The following is an 18760-nucleotide window of genomic DNA, read 5'->3' on the forward strand; positions in this document are numbered from 1 at the left end:
TTACCCACTAACAAAATCCCAAGTAGAAGTAGTTTTTCCGGCACACGTGGGGGTGTGGATATCGTATAGAACCCACCTTTGGTAGCAATCTGTGCTAACTAACATTTCCGTCCCAATCCCCCGAGATATACAAACTGACATGGCGGGCGCCGTTGGTGGCCAACGACTGTTACCTATTTGCTCCAGATCTAGTTTTGATGATCTTGATGTTTTATCTTTTCAGCGCATTCATACATGCTGTTGATAAGGGAAACACCATTAGATCGTTGAAGCGTATGACCGGTTGTATTGATAGGATATTACGGTCCTGTTCAGCAACAGAGAAGGACAACCATGGGTGGTCTCTCATGCTCATGCTCATGCTCAATAACACCAATTGAATAGGCATGTCTAGGGGTTGGACAGAATTAATGTTTTTATTATTCGTTAATCTATTGACGAGGGTTTTGATATTTTTTATCAATAGACTGACAAATAGTTGAGCTAGCGTTCCCACCGTGTATTATAAATCTCGATTCAATTTGACAGCTGATGAACAAAAACATGTGCTTGCCTGACACACGATTTTTCAGGTTAAAATACTGTAGCGGAAAAGAAAGTTAAAAACGGATCTGATCCGGAATCTGTGTGCCATTTTAGTCTGAGCCGTCGGAGGAAGAACTATCTCTACAAAAGACGTGGACGGGGTGGTGGCCGTCTGAAGGAGAAGATTTTTCTATCAAAAAACGAGGACGGAACCAGGAAAACTTGTATGTTTATTTCGTTCCCCCACAATGTCTTCCTCTTTTCCAGCATCCCCGGCTGGACTTTTACTGTGGCTTCTGAGCAGAGTTCGGAAACTCACTCACGAGTTACTCAACCATGAGGAAAAACTAAGTTACCTGTGAGTAAATTACTCAACACTCTCTGTGAGTGTGAGGGCCTTCCTCATTTACTCACAAAGAGTGCTTTGAGGGCTCACGAGGGCTATTTTAGAAAACAAATTTCGAGATGTCAAACTCTACATTGGCGAATTTCTTGCTTATTCAACAGCGGAATAGTAGTCCTAATGGTAGAGGCGCAGTGCTATCAATTAGAAGTTTTTTATCACAGTGGTTCAAATCCTGATTTCTATCTGTTTTTTTTTTCAGCGAGTTTTGTCCTACTGATTGATAGGTCGAAGGTTGTTTAGACGGGGGATGCCTCTGCGGGTGGATTTTAACAGCTTTACCAGCAGTGGATGGCCGTGACAGTTGTACAAATGTGTTTTGCTTCAGAATCGGGACATGCCGAAGAAGTTGCAGTAGCCGCCGGTGGCTTTGGGTTGGAGGTTCACTAAAAAAAAAGCCGATCCAGTGCTTTGGACAGCTTTGATGATGCTCCACCGGCGTGTCCTGGTTCTTAAGCAAGACATATTGGTACAACTGTCAACGACCGGGGGTGGCCAGTTACGTCAGCAACACGGTCATTCACCCGTACACAGTTGTCGAAGGCCGGGAGTGACCATAACCCACAGCAACACGTCCATATTCTTTTGGTATGGCTGCCAACATCCACTTGCAGAAGCAGCCCCTCGGCTGAGCAGCCTCCGATTTACCCTGCGGTAAGTCAATCCACAACGGAATCAACCGACCACCGATCTTAAAATTGTGAAAATAATCCCCCACCGACCGCTGGTCTTTGACAATCCAGTGTTTCTTTTGCAGCAATGAAAAAAAATCCAGACGGATGCCTAAATATATATATATATATATATATATTTATACCACACCAACACAGAACCTTCGGATTTATAGACATTGACGCTACCTCGAATGTACAACCGATTGATAAAGACACTTGATTTTGGATTGATGTGGTCATTGATTTTGTAAATAACAAATTGTTGGAAACGGCCTACTCACACCCTCATTTTACTCAAATATGAGTAAATTTACTCAGCCCTCACACTCACGGTGAGTATCGAGAGTGTTTGCTGTGAGGAAGCCTACTCGATTTGTGAGTGTGAGTGGTTTTCCGAACCCTGGAAATCTGTAAAGTTTAAGTAATTTACGTAGCATTTTTGTACAAGAGCAGCTGCCAAAGTTGTAAGGAGACTTGGAGCCTAACATTTCAAATGGGCACATCACTTTTGTAAACAATAGTGTATCCCTTTCACTCAATTGACAGTTTACATAAGGTGTGAAACTCTTGTCTAAAAAAGTTTTGTGCCCTAATGAAATGGCAAGCACGACTTGTGTGGGTGAAAACATGACAAAAAAAACAAGAAATAAAAATGGTCGAAATCGGCTGATTTAGGAGAGAATTGCTCTAAATAGCGAGTATAAATATGTTTTAAATGTTAAACATGTTTTACAAACTGTTAAAAATAAGTTGTTGAAACAGATTTTAAATTTAACACGTATTAAAAAACGGTAGTGTCAATTGGGTCTACACAAAACATAATTATTGTTTAAACTGCATTTCTAGCTGCATTTATAATTTAACATTTTTGTTAAATTGAAATTTTAATTTTTAGTTCTTGACGAAACGAAATTTATATATACAGTTAAACCTCTTTTTACGCGGTGGCGTTACGCTTTTTATTTCGTCGATTTCTCTGGAACGACGCAACATTTTTGCAATCTTTTAAAAGCAATGTGTAGGTTTTGTTGAGCTCTACAAATTGCTTTTTGAAGCTTGCAAAAATATTGTGTATTTTAAGAGCAATCGACGAAACAAAAAGCGTAACGCCACCGCGTAAAAAGAGGTTTCTCTGTATATATTTTTTTAATGTTACACAAAAATCGTAACTGCATTTTGAAACATTTTAATGTGATTAAAACAATTTCGTAAAAAAAACAAACAACAAATTATTTATCCAATTCACCCACTGTGCCATGCCGCTGTAAAAATCTGTGCCGCTTCAACAATTTTAGACGAGTTCGCAGAAACGTCAAAACCCCGTCTAAACTACGCAATCTGTCAAGTTTACATTTTGTAGCCGCGGTGTTGCACTGCGCGTGTGTTATGAAATCAGTTGAGTCGAAAAGTTTATTTTTCCGGCAGTCAGACAAACAACCCCAGAACCATGTCCATCAAGGTGGGAGGAACGTTTAGCCGGTCCGGCGGCATCGTGTCCGCGATCGGCAAACAGCTGAAGATGCTCAACCTGAAGGCGGTCCAGCGCATTACGGTCACCTTTGATCCGTTCCACGAGAATGCCGTTCCGACGAGGTGAGTTTGGTTTTTACGAGGGGGAAGGGGAAAGAGACTCCGGGACCAAGTGCGCAAGCGTGTGTCAAAATATTGCTCATCGGAAAAAAACGACAGGGAAATTACACATTTTGAAGTTGGATTTTCACGAGAGGAGGCAAAGCTAAAGGTGCGTGAAGGAAAATTGGAAAAATTCTACGATTTTGAACAGTTAAATCGTTGGAACCGATAACAGTAACAGTCTGGAAGATAGAAGGAACTAAACGCTATCAAGGTTGGTTGAAAAAACATCCAGAATTCCTCAAGAAACGTCACTTCCAAAACACAACCCCGGAACAATCGAGAAGATTCACGGCGTAACGCAATCTTCCCGGGGGTAAAAAGAACCAAAGTGACCAAAATAACAAAGTTAAAGAAGGAAGCATACCGCTAAAGTTCTTCGCCATCACGTTGACGCCGTTCAGCTGGATGTGGGAGGCCAGGTCCGAGTAGGACAGCGGGTGCATCGGCGGGGGCCCTCCGGGAGTGAGTTCCCGTTCTGTCGACATTTCCGCCAGCTTGGTGTGACGAGGTGCCGGGTGGCGACAACCGGGTTAGCGAGGAAGCGCTGAAATAGAAAGGGAATCTGTGGTTATTTTAAAGTTAGTTTTAGGCAAAGGAAGTTTACGAGTTTTTTTTAAGTTCAACTATTGCGAATTTTTGATAGCGACAAAGCAACGTGAATCAAGGTCCGATTCTTCAACCTGAGCATCATCAACGTGCACAACCTGCAAACGGGAAGCGACACCGAGACAAGGACGCTTCCTACGAGCTTCTTGACCGCGAGTACAGGAAGTGTCTAAAACAGGACGTCAAGATTGTCATCGGCGACATAAACGCTCAAGTTGGCCTGGAGGAGGAGTTTAGACCGGTTATTGGGAGGTTCAGCGCTTACCAGCAGACGAACGAGAACGGCCTACGACTCATCGATTTCGCTACCTCCCGAAACATGGCCATACGTAGTACCTTCTTCCAGCACACCTCCCTATACAAGTACACCTGGAGATCACCAAACGACACGGAGACGCAAATCGACCATGTTCTCATCGATGGTCGGCACTTCTCGGACATAATCGACGTCAGAACCTACCGTGGCGCGGCCATCGACTCGGACCATTACCTGTTGGAGGCAAAACTGCGCCAACGCCTGTCCGAAGCCAACAAGATCCGGTACCGTAAACGGTATAATCTGGAGCGACTCAAAGATCATGAAGTCGCTACCCAGTACGCGCAGGAACTCGAAGTTGCGTTGCCTGACGAGGGTGCACTAGCCAAAGCCCTTCTGGAGGCCTGCTGGAGCTTTATGGAAGCAGCTATCACCGCAGTGGCATCGAGCGCCATCGGGTACGTGGACCAAGTCCAACGGACCGGATGGTTCTCCGAGGAATGTCTGGCGATTTGGGACGAGAAGAAAGCAGCGAGGGACAAATGGCTGCTGCATAACACCCGTGGGAACATGGAGTCGTACAAACAGTTGCGAAGACAGCAAACCTATCTCTTTCGGGATAAGAAGCGCCGCCTGGAAGAGTTGGAGTGCCAGGACATGGAACTGCTGTATCGCTCGAACGAAACGCGTAAGTTCTACAAGAAACTCAGTCAATCCCGGAAAAGCTTCATGCCGCGAGCCGAAATATGCCGGGATAAAGACGGGGGAATCTTGACGGACGAGCGCTGGGTGATCTAAAAATGGAAGCAGCACTTCGACGAGCAAAACGGTACCAGGGCGACGAGGGAAACGTGACAAGCCAGCCCCCACTATGAAGGAAGTTAAGGATACCATCAAAAAGCTGAAGAACAACAAAGCAGCCGGGAAGGATGGTATCGGAGCTGAACTCATTAAGATGGGCCCGGACAAGCTGGCGGCTTGTCTACACCGGCTGATAGTCAAGGTCTGGGACACAGAACAGCTACCGGATGAGTGGAAAGAGGGAGTAATATGCCCGATCTACAAGAAGTGAGAAAAGTTGGAATGTGAGAACTATCGTGCCGTCACTATTCTCAACGCGGCCTACAAAGTGCTGTCTCAGATCATTTTCTGTCGTCTTTCAGGGGCCTGTTTAATCTAATTCTAATTAATTTTTCTCAATCTTCTCCCCACAGGGAGTTCCTGCACCACCTGTCCGCGCCCAAGATCGGCCAAACGAACCCCTCGTGCGTGCTCCGCTCGGAAGTGGTCTGCGACCGGCGCCCGCCCTCGGTCGTGTTCCAGCTCATCCCCTCGGTCCAGGCGGAAGCCAAGCTCAAAAAGATCGAACTGAACGGCGCCAACCTGACCACGCTGGAACTGCTGCAGCTGTGCAACAAACACATCACGGCGCTCGCCCCCAAGGAGATCGCCACCAGCACCGTCAAGACCAAGTCCGAGAAGAAGGCCGGCGGCGGCAAGCGACGATAAAGAGAACGCATTTGTGTAATTGTTAAGACGTTAGAAGTTTGATTTAGGAAAGCAACCAAAAAAAAAATGCGCCAGAAAAAGGGTGGCGGCCACATGGCCATCATCGAGAACTGGTACCACCAGATCCCCGCGTTTACCGACGTCTTCACCGAGGAAAGCTTCTACATGTTTGTGGTTTGCTTTGTCACGGCCACGATCGCGGTTGTTTTCATTCTTTCCCGATTTATCACGCTGAAGCCGGTCGATTGAAAGGTGCTTGTTTGAAACAAAAACAAAATGATTTATTAGCTAATAAAAAAATACTTAAAAAACCAATTTCGAACTCGTTTTCTCTAGTGTAAAGAAAAGAATTCCCTGTCACAGTCAAGTTATGCGATAAGCATTTCACCCTCCCCCTCCACCATGCAAATTGTATTCTAATTTGCTTCCATTTTCTCACGCGAGTCGCGTGAAAACGCTTCAAATCCCAGCTCGTTGGCAATTATGGCACTACTAGAGTGCACATCACGTTGAGTCACGCGGACGAGCGTTGTTGTTGCAGCAGTTGTAATAAAGTGATGAAATTTTCTCTAGGCAGTTATCACACACATGCCTCCGCCCTCACAAGTGCCAATAAAATGTTTGGGTTTCTTGGTTTGATGAGAGGTGCTGGGTGGGATTGTAACTGCGTAGTGGCTTGAATAGAGATTGAATCGGTGGCACGACTAATGAACATTTGAAATTTTTACTTTTTCCGGAAGAAGCAACTGTGTCTGGAGATGACCTTTTCACTTTGTCAGAGTTTTTCGACCTCGCGGTGAAATATTAACACACATTCGTGCCTGCCGGAACAAGACAGAACACTTCATGGCGCTTGGAGAGCTCTAGCTATAATATATATTATAATATTAATATATAAATTATATATATTATAATGATCAAATACGTGTCTAACGGATAGCCTCGTGCAGCGCTGCTCTTCGACGTCAACAGACAAAATAATTCTGCGATCTTGCTTTAAGTTTTCCTCTAACCCCTTTCTATGCCAATTCTGTAGGCGATCACTTAAAAACATCAAGTTTGTAGTTGTAGAGGTACTACTTTAGTTGTTTTGTGTCTGTTCTTTTCGAAATCTATTTAAAATCAGCAAGTTTAGTTCAGTACTTCAAAAGTTATCCTAACATTTTGGCGTATGTTCGGAAGATTGTAAAAAGCGCGGTTTTGCAAGAAACGAAAACTAAGTTGACTTTATAGCTGTCGGCCGCCATTGCTAGTACCAACCACTAGTGTCTTCCTTTTTATCTACAAGGACTTCGCCGCCCTGGGCTCCTAAGTGTATGAAAGTATGGCACGGAGCGACGGCGCCGAATACCCATATTTACACTAAGAATTTTAGAGCGCCCACCGCGGGATTCGAACCGGCGACCTCTGGATTGTGAGTCCAGTGCGCGGTCCGATTGATCCACACGGGCGGGCAGGGTCGTATCAACAAAGTTCAAAAATGCAAAATATAGTTAATTTTCTCAGCTTTTTAAAAATATGTTTTTCAAGAGTGGGCCAACATGAGCACTAATTTTAAAAATTAAATAACTGTTAAAAAGTTACCTGAGAATGGCTGTAACATGAAAACGGTGCACTTTATCAAAATTTTACAAAAGTACTTTTTGATTAAAAATTTGATTTTACATCGAAAAATTAAGTTGAAAATTTTTTGCGACCGATATTTCGATTTTTTGAAAAAATTCAGTATTGATTAAAAAATTCATAACTCGGTCAAAGATTTTTTGCCCAATCTGAAAATTTCTGAAAACTTGGCATTTGATGTCCCCTATCAGAAAATAAAAAAGAATTAAAAATAGTGCGTTTTGCAAATCAAGTTTTAGTAACAAAAAGTGAAATTAAAAACCACCAAATTTTTTTTACCGCTTATTATTTTTTTCCAGTGTAGTCCTTATCCATACCTACAACTTTGCCGAAGACACCAAATCGATCAAAAAATTCCTTCCAAAGATACAGATTTTGGAATTTTCATCATTTTTGTATGGACAGCTGCCAAATTTGTATGGAAAATAATATGGACAAACTAATGATGCAAAATGGCTTCTTTGGGCATACCGAAGGCACCAAAAAAGTGTCAGCCGGATTAAAAAATACAAAAAAAAATCGAATGACCGAAATCTCAGAGAATTGCTCTTAAGTTGAAAACTGTAAAGACAGCAAAAATATATGTATTCCATATTAATTGACGTAATATTTTATAGGCTGGGCCCCAAACTTTTTTTGCACGAACTTGAGTACGAACATCTGATTCAGGCTGACCAAAATTTATTGAAATTGGAGGAATAATTGTTGAAAAATCTCTTTGCACCGATTTTTAATTTATTTAAAAATAAACTTACACTATTTTTCCAAGTATGAATCACCTCTTTCAAAATATTTTCACAAAAAAAATATGTTAAAATACAAGTAAAAGACCATTTCTCAATTTCATTGCATTGTTCAACAACAACTGTCTTCAGTCACAAAAGTATCAATCATCCATCAACCTAAATCAGGTCGTGGAATACTTTTTGCCTTTCTTACAAAAGAAAGGTTTAAGGTTTGCTTTTGGAAAAACGCTTTTCTCAGAAATCAGAAAAAAATCGTGCACGGCGAGGAATCGTCCCAGGAAAAAGTCCTATTACTAAATTGAAGGTTTAAATGCGCTCTTTTGATTGGATTTTGGCCCGAAACCCGGAACTCAAAGTCTGATTTTTGAGAGCTCTTTTTTCTGAAATACATAGCCGATGTCTGTATCCGCTCTTAAAAATTTGTGTCTTCCATCACTGGAAAACCGCTCGTAAAACCCACAATTTTTTATATTTCAGATCTGTAGCCGTGGGGTCGGAGACGAACATTTTATTTTTCGATTCACAATTTTCTACCAGTAAATGTGGTCAATGCCGTTTTTAGAGGTATTTTTTGTACTATTTTACAGATAACACCATCAAATTAAAAGAATTTAGTTTCAAACAAAAAGCCATTCGAAAACATGCGCCATAAACTGCTTGGGCCCAAAATTTTAAGCTTTTCCAAAATGTATTTCCAGAGATATAGCTATTTTAGTGTTATTCGTCTTATTTTTACCCTATTTTTTCTCATAAATTTTTTGGTTTTATACAGAATCATATACTGAACATCAAATTCAAAGTCTCTGCTCGTTCTCGCTCGAAAGATCGACAAGTCGTCAAGTCAAAGCATAAACGCCAGCACATTTACGCTTGCGCGTTTTACGTTGCGCGTGAAAGTGTTCTTTCTGGCTTCTCATAATAGATCGACAAAGTGCAATATCGATACATATTTTTTTAAGTTAATCATAGACTTAAAATATATGTATTCCATAATGTATTAATGACTGAGTATTAGAGTGTGTGTGTGTGTGTGTGTGTGGTCCAATCCAATACCCGCTAACCGGTAGCGAATTATGGGAAAGTATAATTTGTATCAGACTGTGTATATGTCGAATGCTGATACAGCTTATCTCAGTCCCGGGTATTAGGTGGTGACAGCCCTCGCGCTGCTTCCAACGACCCATTTCAGAATGACAGAGCTCCTTGCGGTCCAATTCCGAGGTCGCTGGGCATTGTTCGGCCCCGCCTAAACATAGAAGCAAGCATCTGAAGGAAACTCGATCTATATTTAGACTTCCAATCCCCTCAGGCAAATCAGGGATCAGCGCGTATTTAATATGAGAAGATAACATGTTTCAACACTACGGATCAATTCACTGCAAGAGTGTAAACCTTCTGATGGCCGACTGTTTAGCGTCCCAGACCACCAATCCAAAGGTGTGAGTTCGAATCCCACCTGATTCATAGAGTTTTTATTCATATTCAAATTCCTGATTCCAAATTTCAAAGGTATCGACCGGGATTTGATCCCTGAACCTTCTGCTTGGGGGAGACAGAAGCCGTAACCATTAAGCCACGGAGCCGGTTGAATGGGATGTGGTTCTCTGTATGGCTTTTTGCTAGATGAGAGCAGAGGACAACAATCATCTCAACGTTTCCACTTTACCCGGGCTAACGACCGGCAGTTCCAGTTCACGATGATTTCCCTTCATATGTTAAAAACCACTTATGATTTTGGCACATATTCCGTTTGTCAGCGTTTCCTGTCATTACTGGCGGGAAAAATCTACGTGGAATCAGCTGTGCAGACCTCATGTGTGACAGGAATGCAGGTTGAGCGACTCCCACGGGCTTAATGACTGAGTATTAGAGTGTAACAAAAATGACTTTTTGGCGGGCATTCAAGGGTTTGTTCCGGTGGGCATACTAAGCCCAAATCCAAAATATGAGCTTGATTGGACGTAACAGGAGCTGGCGCTCCGCCCTTCAATTTTAAATGGGATTTAACCCGTAAAAAAAGATTTTTTCAAAAATGTAACTTTTTGAGGAATTTTGGCCACCAATGCGTTTACCAAAAACATCACTGGCGTGTAGGCCAGATTCTTGCGCATCTTTTGGTATGTATAACATTGACATTTGGAGCACCCTGGAGCTCGGTACAGGCCTTCAAAGTTTGGCATTTTTTCGAAAAATCGGCCCCGGCAAAAAAGATATGCGTCGCGCCTCGCGACGCCCTAGACGCCATTTGATTTTGCCGGGGCCGATTTTTCGAAAAAATGCCAAACTTTGAAGGCCTGTACCGAGCTCCAGGGTGCTCCAAATGTCAATGTTATACATACCAAAAGATGCGCAAGGATCTGGCCTACACACCAGTGATGTTTTTGGTAAACGCATTGGTGGCCAAAATGCCTCAAAAAGTGTCATTTTTGAAAAAAATATTTTTTTACGGGTTAAATCCCATTTAAAATTGAAAGGCGGAGCGCCAGCTCCTGTTACGTCCAATCAAGCTTATATTTTGGATTTGAGCTTAGTATGCCCACCGGAACAAACCCTTAAATGCCCGCCAAAAAGTCATTTTTGTTACATCCTACTGAGTATCCTTTATTTTTTTCTGATAATGTAAATCCAATATGTTTTTATTAATTAAATTTAATTTTCTTGCGACCCATAATGTACCTCTGAAATTTAAAATCAATGGCATTCAAGGTTTAGCCTAAAAAGATTGGAAGCTTTAGGTCAAATTCTCACTGGGTGGTATCATTATGTTTCTGAAAAATTAATTGCACAAATATATTTGTCGGAGTTTTACCATTTTGTAAGAAAGGCTCTATTTCACCTCTGGTGATACTAAATCGGGTTTTTTTTAAATAATTATCTGATCTATTTTCGTTTTGTTTTTTTATTTAAAAAAAATTGAACCAATCGAATAAAAGTGTTGGAAAAATTTCATTTCATGTTCTCTAATATATAAATGACGAAAATGATCAGAAATGCCTAGAATTTCAAAAAACTTCAGCTGATTGATGTATTTTACAATTTTATAGTTTGAAATAACGTTTTTTACTTTTCTTAAATAAATAATTTTCACATTTGGCCCGCCACTCAAAAACTTTGAGAACCCCTGATGTAGTAGATGTAGAAATAAAATCTATAGTTATTGAAAAGAGGTAACAAGCAAGCTTAGGTTGGATTAAGGACAACGTATAAGGCAGATGAAAAATTATTCAAATAGATAAATCAAGAAAATGGCAAATCATAAACAGAGTTGACATCGCTACCAAATTAAGGGAAAACAGTCAGTTTGTTACAGCAATTGGTAAAATAGAGTGGAGAAACGTTGAGAGATAAGAGAATCAAAAAAGTAAAATCAAAATCAAATGGAGGATAATAAACAGAAGCCATGTTAGAAAATCAGTGAAACAAAATAAAAACAGAAGATAGGTGGTAGCTGAAAATGGAAAGAAGAGAAACCCCGTTCTGCGATGTTCAGGTACATCCACAACAGTTGACTCAACATGCTGCGAATCAAAACAATACCGTCTACAATCACAAATTACTTCCCTTTCCCACATTGGCGCGCCTCTTTCTTTTAGCCGTCTCGACTCTGACCCTCGCTAGTCAAAGGTTTACGAGCCGTTTCCACAAGCCACCAGCTGGATCACATCGTGTCATCATGATGACGAAACCAAGCCAACGTGGAGGTAAGAAAATAGGACACTTGCAAGGAATGAGAGCAAAACTGTTTTGACCAAGATGATCTAACAGCACTACGGATGTAATTGGGCTCCATCCGAGAGGTCATCCACCCTTAGCCTGCACTTACAACTTTGCTCAAGATCGATCAGAAAATCCGTTCTCAAGATACAGATTCTTAAAATATTTATATACCATTTTTTATGGACCATCTGTCAAATTTTTATGGAAACTTGAATAGACGACCTAATGATGCAAAATGTCTTCTTTGGTCGTAAAAATTTCATTTAAAGTTTCATCCAAATATAAATAAAATGAAAAACGTTGTCCGTCTCAGAGAATAACTGAGAAACGATTCGTCAGCCCAAATTCCGCTAATTGGAAGCCCGGCAATTCAAAATTTGATTTCGTTTATTCCTCATTTGTTCAAAAGTTCAAAACATATGAGCAAACGTTGGATTTCAGATGGAATGACATGCTTTCTCTATATACATATAAAAAAAAACTGATTAAACACAGTTTAGGCATTTGCAGTTTAGGCTTTTTTTTTATTTCTTTTTAAAAAAGAATCGAGAAGTGGCCTAAACTAAAATAAGTTGCATCAAAAAATTTAAAACGGTAGACAGACAGATGATAACATATTAAACAAAACAAACAAGGGCCAGCCGAAATTTTCCAAAATTATGTCATCACAATGGTTCCACCACCCGCTCCGAATCCAAAACATTTCCCCAACCCACTTCTCCACCCACTTTTATGTACACCACCCACCCGTCTAACCCAAACAAAAACATGAACTTGAACTATTCCAGCCAGCTCACCACACCGAGGGTAAAAGAAAGAGAAAAGAGCAAAAAAAATCTCTCCCCAACGTTGCTCTATTTCTCTCGCTCTCCAAAAAGAACGATGACGCCGACAATGACGATGACGGCCGAGAGGCAACGACGTCAAAACAAACCCCCCAACCCAAAGGGGAAAAACACTGTTTGTGTGCGAGGGGGGGTGGTAAATGAGAGTGAAAACGCCACCCACAGGAAATGAGTTCAAGTTCTCCAAGTTTGTAGGATAAAGTAATATTTTGCGTTCTTCCGGGAAATCAATGAGAGTTGCTGCGACTCCATGTTGGTTTTATGTTTTGCTATGTTTGTTTTGTTTTTACGTTATTTGTGTTTGTTTATGGAATCATTCTAGAAAAAGCTCATAGATGAAGGGGGTAGTTTCCATCCCCCACCCAACCCAACATGGCGGATATTCTCACTTTTAGTCATGATTGAAGAAGGCCTTGAAATTCACTTCAAAACACGGAACGGGAAGGTTGGGAGACCGGCCGGAATGTGAATTTTGGAGGTGGGAGGTCGGCGAAAGGATCAAGGACAAAGGCTGGACGCTTTTTGTGCGTTTGTTTGCTTTCAGTCATGTGTCCTGTCCAATCAATGTCAAAGAGGGAAAAAGGCCAAATGTCAGAACCCTTTGAATAAATAATGATGGAAAAAGCGAAATTGGTTCCGAAGTTCGATCTAAAAATAAACCTGAAATAAGTTTGCATGTTTGACTGTGGAGACTTCTTCACATCTCCTAAAATATTATATGCCCATCCTTAAACCACGATGAATTTCTGGAAATTTCAGACCACTTCCTCTTATGGGCAATTCCATACAAATATTATTTTTTTGTTTGGACCCTGTCTCAACAATTTCAACGTATTTTATGGATGGTCCCTTAAAGAAACAGAACATTCGTTGTACTTCAGGTTTCTTAATTTTTGGTAAAAAATTTCAAGCCTGAATTTGTCTCAAAAAGTAGTCACAAGAGTTTTATTAAAACTGGAAATTTTAAAAGAAGTGTAGTGCATTTATTTGCAATTTGAAAACAAAGACTGTAAAACACCTCTCAAAATATTTTTTAACTATTCGGTGAACTACTACACAACGTTGCTTTTTTAATATCTCTATAAAAAAAATTCAATCAAAAATTTATGAAAATTTTCTAAAACTGCTGTATGCGATATTGTTTTGGGTTGACATTTCGACAACCTTTCTTTTTGTTATTTTTAATTAAAAATGTTACGTAACGGTGTCAGAGAATTGCTCTTGTATTAATCTAACAGAACAATGTGAATGGTTGGTGAATGGGCTAATTTCAACTTTAGGATATGTTTCAGATGACTAGAGCGTCCATCTTTCAGACTGCCATTTTTTTTTGGCAGTGCCACCAGTTTTTTTCTCTAAATCTTGGTATTTTGAAAACGTTGCAAATACAGTGCCATTCTGTTTTGGCAACACACGATTTGGGAAACAATTTCATCTAAATTTTCCGATTTCGGAAACACTCAAATTCTATTTCATATTGTTGGTCTCGTAATACTTCCAAAACATTAAATAATTAAATCAATTATTTGTTTAATGTCAAAAAATCATCTATTTTGTTTATTAAGTGATTTACGATTATTCCCTTAAACCACACCCGTCATTATGAAAAGCAAACGATGTTTATTGAAGGTTTTCACACAAATATTACTAGTTTTTGCTTTAAAAATATGTTTGTTTTGGCAACATAAAAAGCACGTGGTATTGCCAAAAATGGGATGGCTCGTACAAATTGTTTTTAAAGTTTTTCTCACGTAATTTTCGTAATTGAAAGACGCAACTTTTGGTACCCAAACATGTATAGGTCATCGCTGAAATTTTCATGTTATCGCAATTTTAGCGAAAAAAAGTTGATTTTTACCCGTTTTCGTCATTTTCCCAGTTTTTATGTTCAAAAATCATATCTCCGAATCGTGTTAATGAATATTAAAAACAACTTAAATTTTATATTTTTACAAAAAAAATAAATCATAATCACATTATCACGATTATGAATCACGAAAACAAAAATTTTTGCGAAACAAAAAACTGAAACATCGAAAATTTTCTAAAATTCCTAACATTCTAAAAATAATTCTAAACGCAGGGAAATGCATTTTTAATTGATTTCAGTTTATTGTAGTTAAAATTTCCATTCAAATTTTGATATTTTGAAAAAAATATTTTTTTTGCCCCATGATTTTCGGGCCAATTTTGTACAAGACTTCAAAAAATCTTCAAGATTTCTCCAAAAAAAACGAAATTGAAAAAAAATATGTGGCGCCTTTTTTAGGTCAATTTCAAATTGTTGTTAATTTACCGGCTCCGTGGCTTAATGGTTACGGCTTCTGCCTCACAAGCAGAAGGTTCAGGGATCAAATCCCAGTCGGTACCTTTGAAATTTGAAATCAGGAATTTGAACAAAAAAACGAAATTGAATCAGGTGGGATTCGAACTCACACCTTTGGATTGGTGGTCTGGGACGCTAAGCAGTCGGCCATCAGAAGGTTTACAGTCTAGTAGTGAATTGGTCCGTACTGTTGAAACATGTTATCTTCTCATATTAAATACGCGCTGATCCCTGATTTGCCTGACGGGATTGGAAGTCTAAATATAGATCGAGTTTCCTTCAGATGCTTGCTTCTATGTTTAGGTGGGGCCGAACAATGCCCAGCGACCTCGGAATTGGACCGCAAGGAGCTCTGTCATTCTGAAACGGGTCGTTGGAAGCAGCGCGAGGGCTATCACCACCTAATACCCGGGACTGAGATAAGTTGTTTCAGCATTCGGCATATACAAAGTCTGATACAGATTATACTTTCCCATAATATCGCTACCGGCTAGCGGGTATTGGATTGGACCACACACACACACAATTTTAAATTGTTGTTAATTTATCTTATCTCTTAGAAAATATATAAAAAGTGTAATATTTATTCCAACATTTGAATTCGAAAATGTCTTTCAAAATGATAAGAACAAAAAGAACAATTGATGAAATCACAGGTCATTTCCTAAGGATACTTCTTATAAGCAAAAAAAAAAGGTCAACAACTTTTGCAATCGATAAATATTAATTTATTGTGACATATTCATAGACTTCGGTCAATGGAGAGCTGTCGTATAGTTCATATTCATAGTATTGTCTTACGTCTCGGTTAGATCGATGGACTCTTCAATCATATGCAGTTCTGCAGCCAATGAATACGCATTGAAAGGTGTCAGACTTTACCTCCCCTCCATACTTCCATCCCGGAGGTCCGTAATGATCACTTTGGACCCACAGTCTCGACCGTAAGCGATCATGATATAAGCGTGTGTCTGTGTGTACACTTTTTTTAACGAAATTTAGCACAGACCTCTAAAAATACAATGCTTGAAGGGGTAAAAAACGAAACGGAGAACAAAAATAGCACGAGGTGAAAGGCTCAAACTGGCCTTTTGGTGGCCGTTCCTCCGGTCAGCTTAATAACCGATACACGACGGAAAATGATATTTTTTTTACGTTTCAGCGGACTTGAATGCCACACGTATCAACAGTAAGAGGGGGTAGTGTAATTTTGAGAATCGTGGTTCATGGAAATCCCCTCTCTTACGGATTGACTCCAGGGGGAGGGGGGCCAGAAAAAGATTCCTCTACGAACGGTACTCTCTCGAGAGGATACTGCAAAATTGTCGGATTGACGAAAAAATGCAGTTGAGAAAGTGGCACAGGGGCATATTGTGCATGTTGACCCGTTTCTAAAGCATTGCATATGAGATTTAAATTTGGGAACTCAAGTTGTAATCTTGAAAACTGAAAGTATATTTCCAACACAAGGTCGTTATAAAAAATGAGTGCAAATTAAAAAACTTAGAAAAGGCTTTTGCTCAGCAATCAGATAAGATCAAAAATGAAAATGAAAGAAATTTCTCAACTTTCTGTAATTTTTTGTTCAGCTGTTTTTTTTTTTTGAAACAGAATAAACAGAAGTACATAGAATAGCATATACAAGGTCCTTGAAAGTAGTAGAGTCGAATGGTGCGTTTAAAAAATAAGGATGAAAATAAAAAAGACACTTCAGGTAAAAAATAATCGATACAACACTAAATGTCTACTAACAGCAACACCAAAAGTGCTTCCGTACATCCAAAATTCTGCATTATCTGGCATACAATAGGTGGTACATTTAAACCGGTTGCCCACAGCAGCCGAATCTGCACGACCAAAACCGAAGATCGACGGCGGCGGCCATCGGCATCATCATCCGGTTTCGCTTACCGTGGCGCGCCGGCTCAATCATAACAACAAGAAAACGAAGAAGAAGAACAAAAAGAAGCCCGGCCGACGAAGAAACGGAATATGAATATTCGCGCACTATACTCGCGAAACCAGGTTGAACTGTCTGGGTCTGGGGTTTGGGTCGTCGTCGTGGGGAACCGAAGAGCCAACGAACCGACCAAGACCAACACCAAGACCAATCAGCGAACCAACAGTTACAACATCGAGACGAGAGAGGCTACCCGCCGACGTCTGGTTCAGCAGCCGCGACACGTTCGAGGCCCCGAAATCGAAACCAGTTTGGAGGTTTTGTTTTTTTTTTCTGTTTTTCAGTCTTTGACTGTGTGCCTTTTTTTTTTGTTGCTTTTGTTTGTGCATTGCAATTTTGTTGAAGTACTCATACAATGTTTGATATGCGACTTTTGTATTGCTTTAGACATTTTGACACATGTTTAGCATTGTTTTAACGTTTTCCAAAATTGATTTATTTATTTTTTCATAGTTACGGTTTATCTTATAATACGTCAATACATAACTTTGAAATGTTGTAATAGTAAATTAGATTTGAAAAATAATCAAAAAAAAAAAAACATTTTAAAATAAACGAGATTTTCTTTGTTCTGTAATCAATACGTCGAATGATGTATCAAGTAGGCGAATACCCGTTTCACCCCTTATCCAACAAATTGTAAAAAAAAATGTTCCAATTATTTTAAGTGGCACTTATCCAATCAAATGTTTAACTCTAACACTTCAAACTACGTGGAATTTTCCGAGAATTCCGAATATGTCAAAATCGAGCCCAAAAGTGCCGTCATGTTGGCCTACAGGGAAACAGTTAACAGTGTTGAAAGATTGTTATAGAAAAATCGTAAACTATGGCCAAAAAGTTAATACCGTTGGCTTCAAGTCCACAAAATTCCCTAACTTTTGACCGAAGGGAGTAAGGGTGTTGGAGGCTGTTGCAGAAAGATATTGAGGTTTCAAAATAGTAGTTTATGCAACAAGTTGCAAAAAGCGGTTTTTTCAGCACGAGTCGTACATTTATCCAACGAGGTTCACCGACGAAAACGAAGTTGACTTTATAGCTGTCGGCCACCATTGCTAGTACCAACCACTAGTGTCTTCCTTTTTATCTACAAGGACTTCGCCGCCCTGGGCTCCTAAGTGTATGAAAGTATGGCACGGAGCGACGGCGCCGAATACCCATATTTACACATTGAATTTTAGAGCGCCCGCCGCGGGATTCGAACCGGCGACCTCTGGATTGGAGTCCAGTGCGCGGTCCGATTGATCCACACGGGCGGGACAACGAGGTTCACCGAGTTGGAGAAATACGACGAATGATGAAAAAATCAAGTTTTGCAACGAGATCCATACAACGTTTTTGTAATTCCGAAAAACACCATTTGAACAGAATAATAGAACAAATGTCCAAATATTGAGTCAATGAATCGTTTAAATCAAAAAAAAGTTGAAAAGTATAACTTTTCCTAACAAGTGCTGAAAAGTTCAACTTTAAAGCATCAAAGTAGAACTTTTCAGCATTTGTTTTGAAAAGGGTTACTATTCGATTCTGTGATTTTTGGTACAGAAAAGTAGGCTGTTTCGTCGTTCAAGAATGACAGGAAAAGGAAGTAGTTTCACGACGGAATTACAAAAATATTATTTTTTAACAGTAATTTGCAAATGCTTCGAGAAAAAAACTTCAACAAGAATTTCAACAAGTTTTACGAAAATGCGAGCAGTTTTATGATTGTTTTAGACCTCAAACTTCAATGTCCGTTTAATCGCATTTACCTTTGTCATCATTGGCATGAGTTCATTTAATGTATAGGCAAACAAACGCTGAAAGTTTCATCTAAATCGAGGCACCTTGTTAGACACTGATGAAAAACTCGCTCTAAATATATAAAAAGTTAGAAGTTTGATAAACTTTCATTAGATTATTAAGTCGTTAAGTTAAGTTGTTCATAAAAAAAAT

At 39.8% G+C, this 18760-nt stretch overlaps 2 protein-coding genes across 4 annotated transcripts in view; one reads left to right on the forward strand and one right to left on the reverse strand.

Moving 5' to 3' along the window:
• Positions 1 to 18760, reverse strand: part of LOC120425053 (protein argonaute-2) — a 104136-nt gene that overhangs the window by 68073 nt on the left and 17303 nt on the right. For all 3 annotated transcript variants that reach the window (XM_039589437.2, XM_039589429.2, XM_039589444.2), the window contains exon 2: positions 3602 to 3781. In XM_039589437.2, the coding sequence (XP_039445371.1) occupies positions 3602 to 3722 (121 nt within the window). In that variant the 5' untranslated portion in view covers positions 3723 to 3781. The remainder of the gene's footprint in view (positions 1 to 3601; positions 3782 to 18760) is intronic.
• Positions 2975 to 5923, forward strand: LOC120425073 (uncharacterized). The gene is made up of 2 exons (XM_039589457.2): positions 2975 to 3195; positions 5314 to 5923. The coding sequence occupies exons 1-2, from the start codon at positions 3050 to 3052 to the stop codon at positions 5606 to 5608; spliced, it is 441 nt and encodes a 146-aa protein (XP_039445391.1). The 5' UTR covers positions 2975 to 3049; the 3' UTR covers positions 5609 to 5923.

Source organism: Culex pipiens, chromosome 2 (assembly GCF_016801865.2).
Source record: "Culex pipiens pallens isolate TS chromosome 2, TS_CPP_V2, whole genome shotgun sequence".
In the NCBI taxonomy this organism is placed as follows: Eukaryota; Metazoa; Arthropoda; class Insecta; order Diptera; family Culicidae; genus Culex; species Culex pipiens.

Excerpts from the sequence above, each read along its gene's own strand:
- LOC120425073 (XM_039589457.2), top strand. The coding sequence starts at position 3,050 with ATGTCCATCAAGGTGGGAGGAACGTTTAGCCGGTCCGGCGGCATCGTG. Across the intron at positions 3,196-5,313 it reads GAGAATGCCGTTCCGACGAG|GGAGTTCCTGCACCACCTGT; the intron begins GTGAGTTTGGTT and ends TTCTCCCCACAG.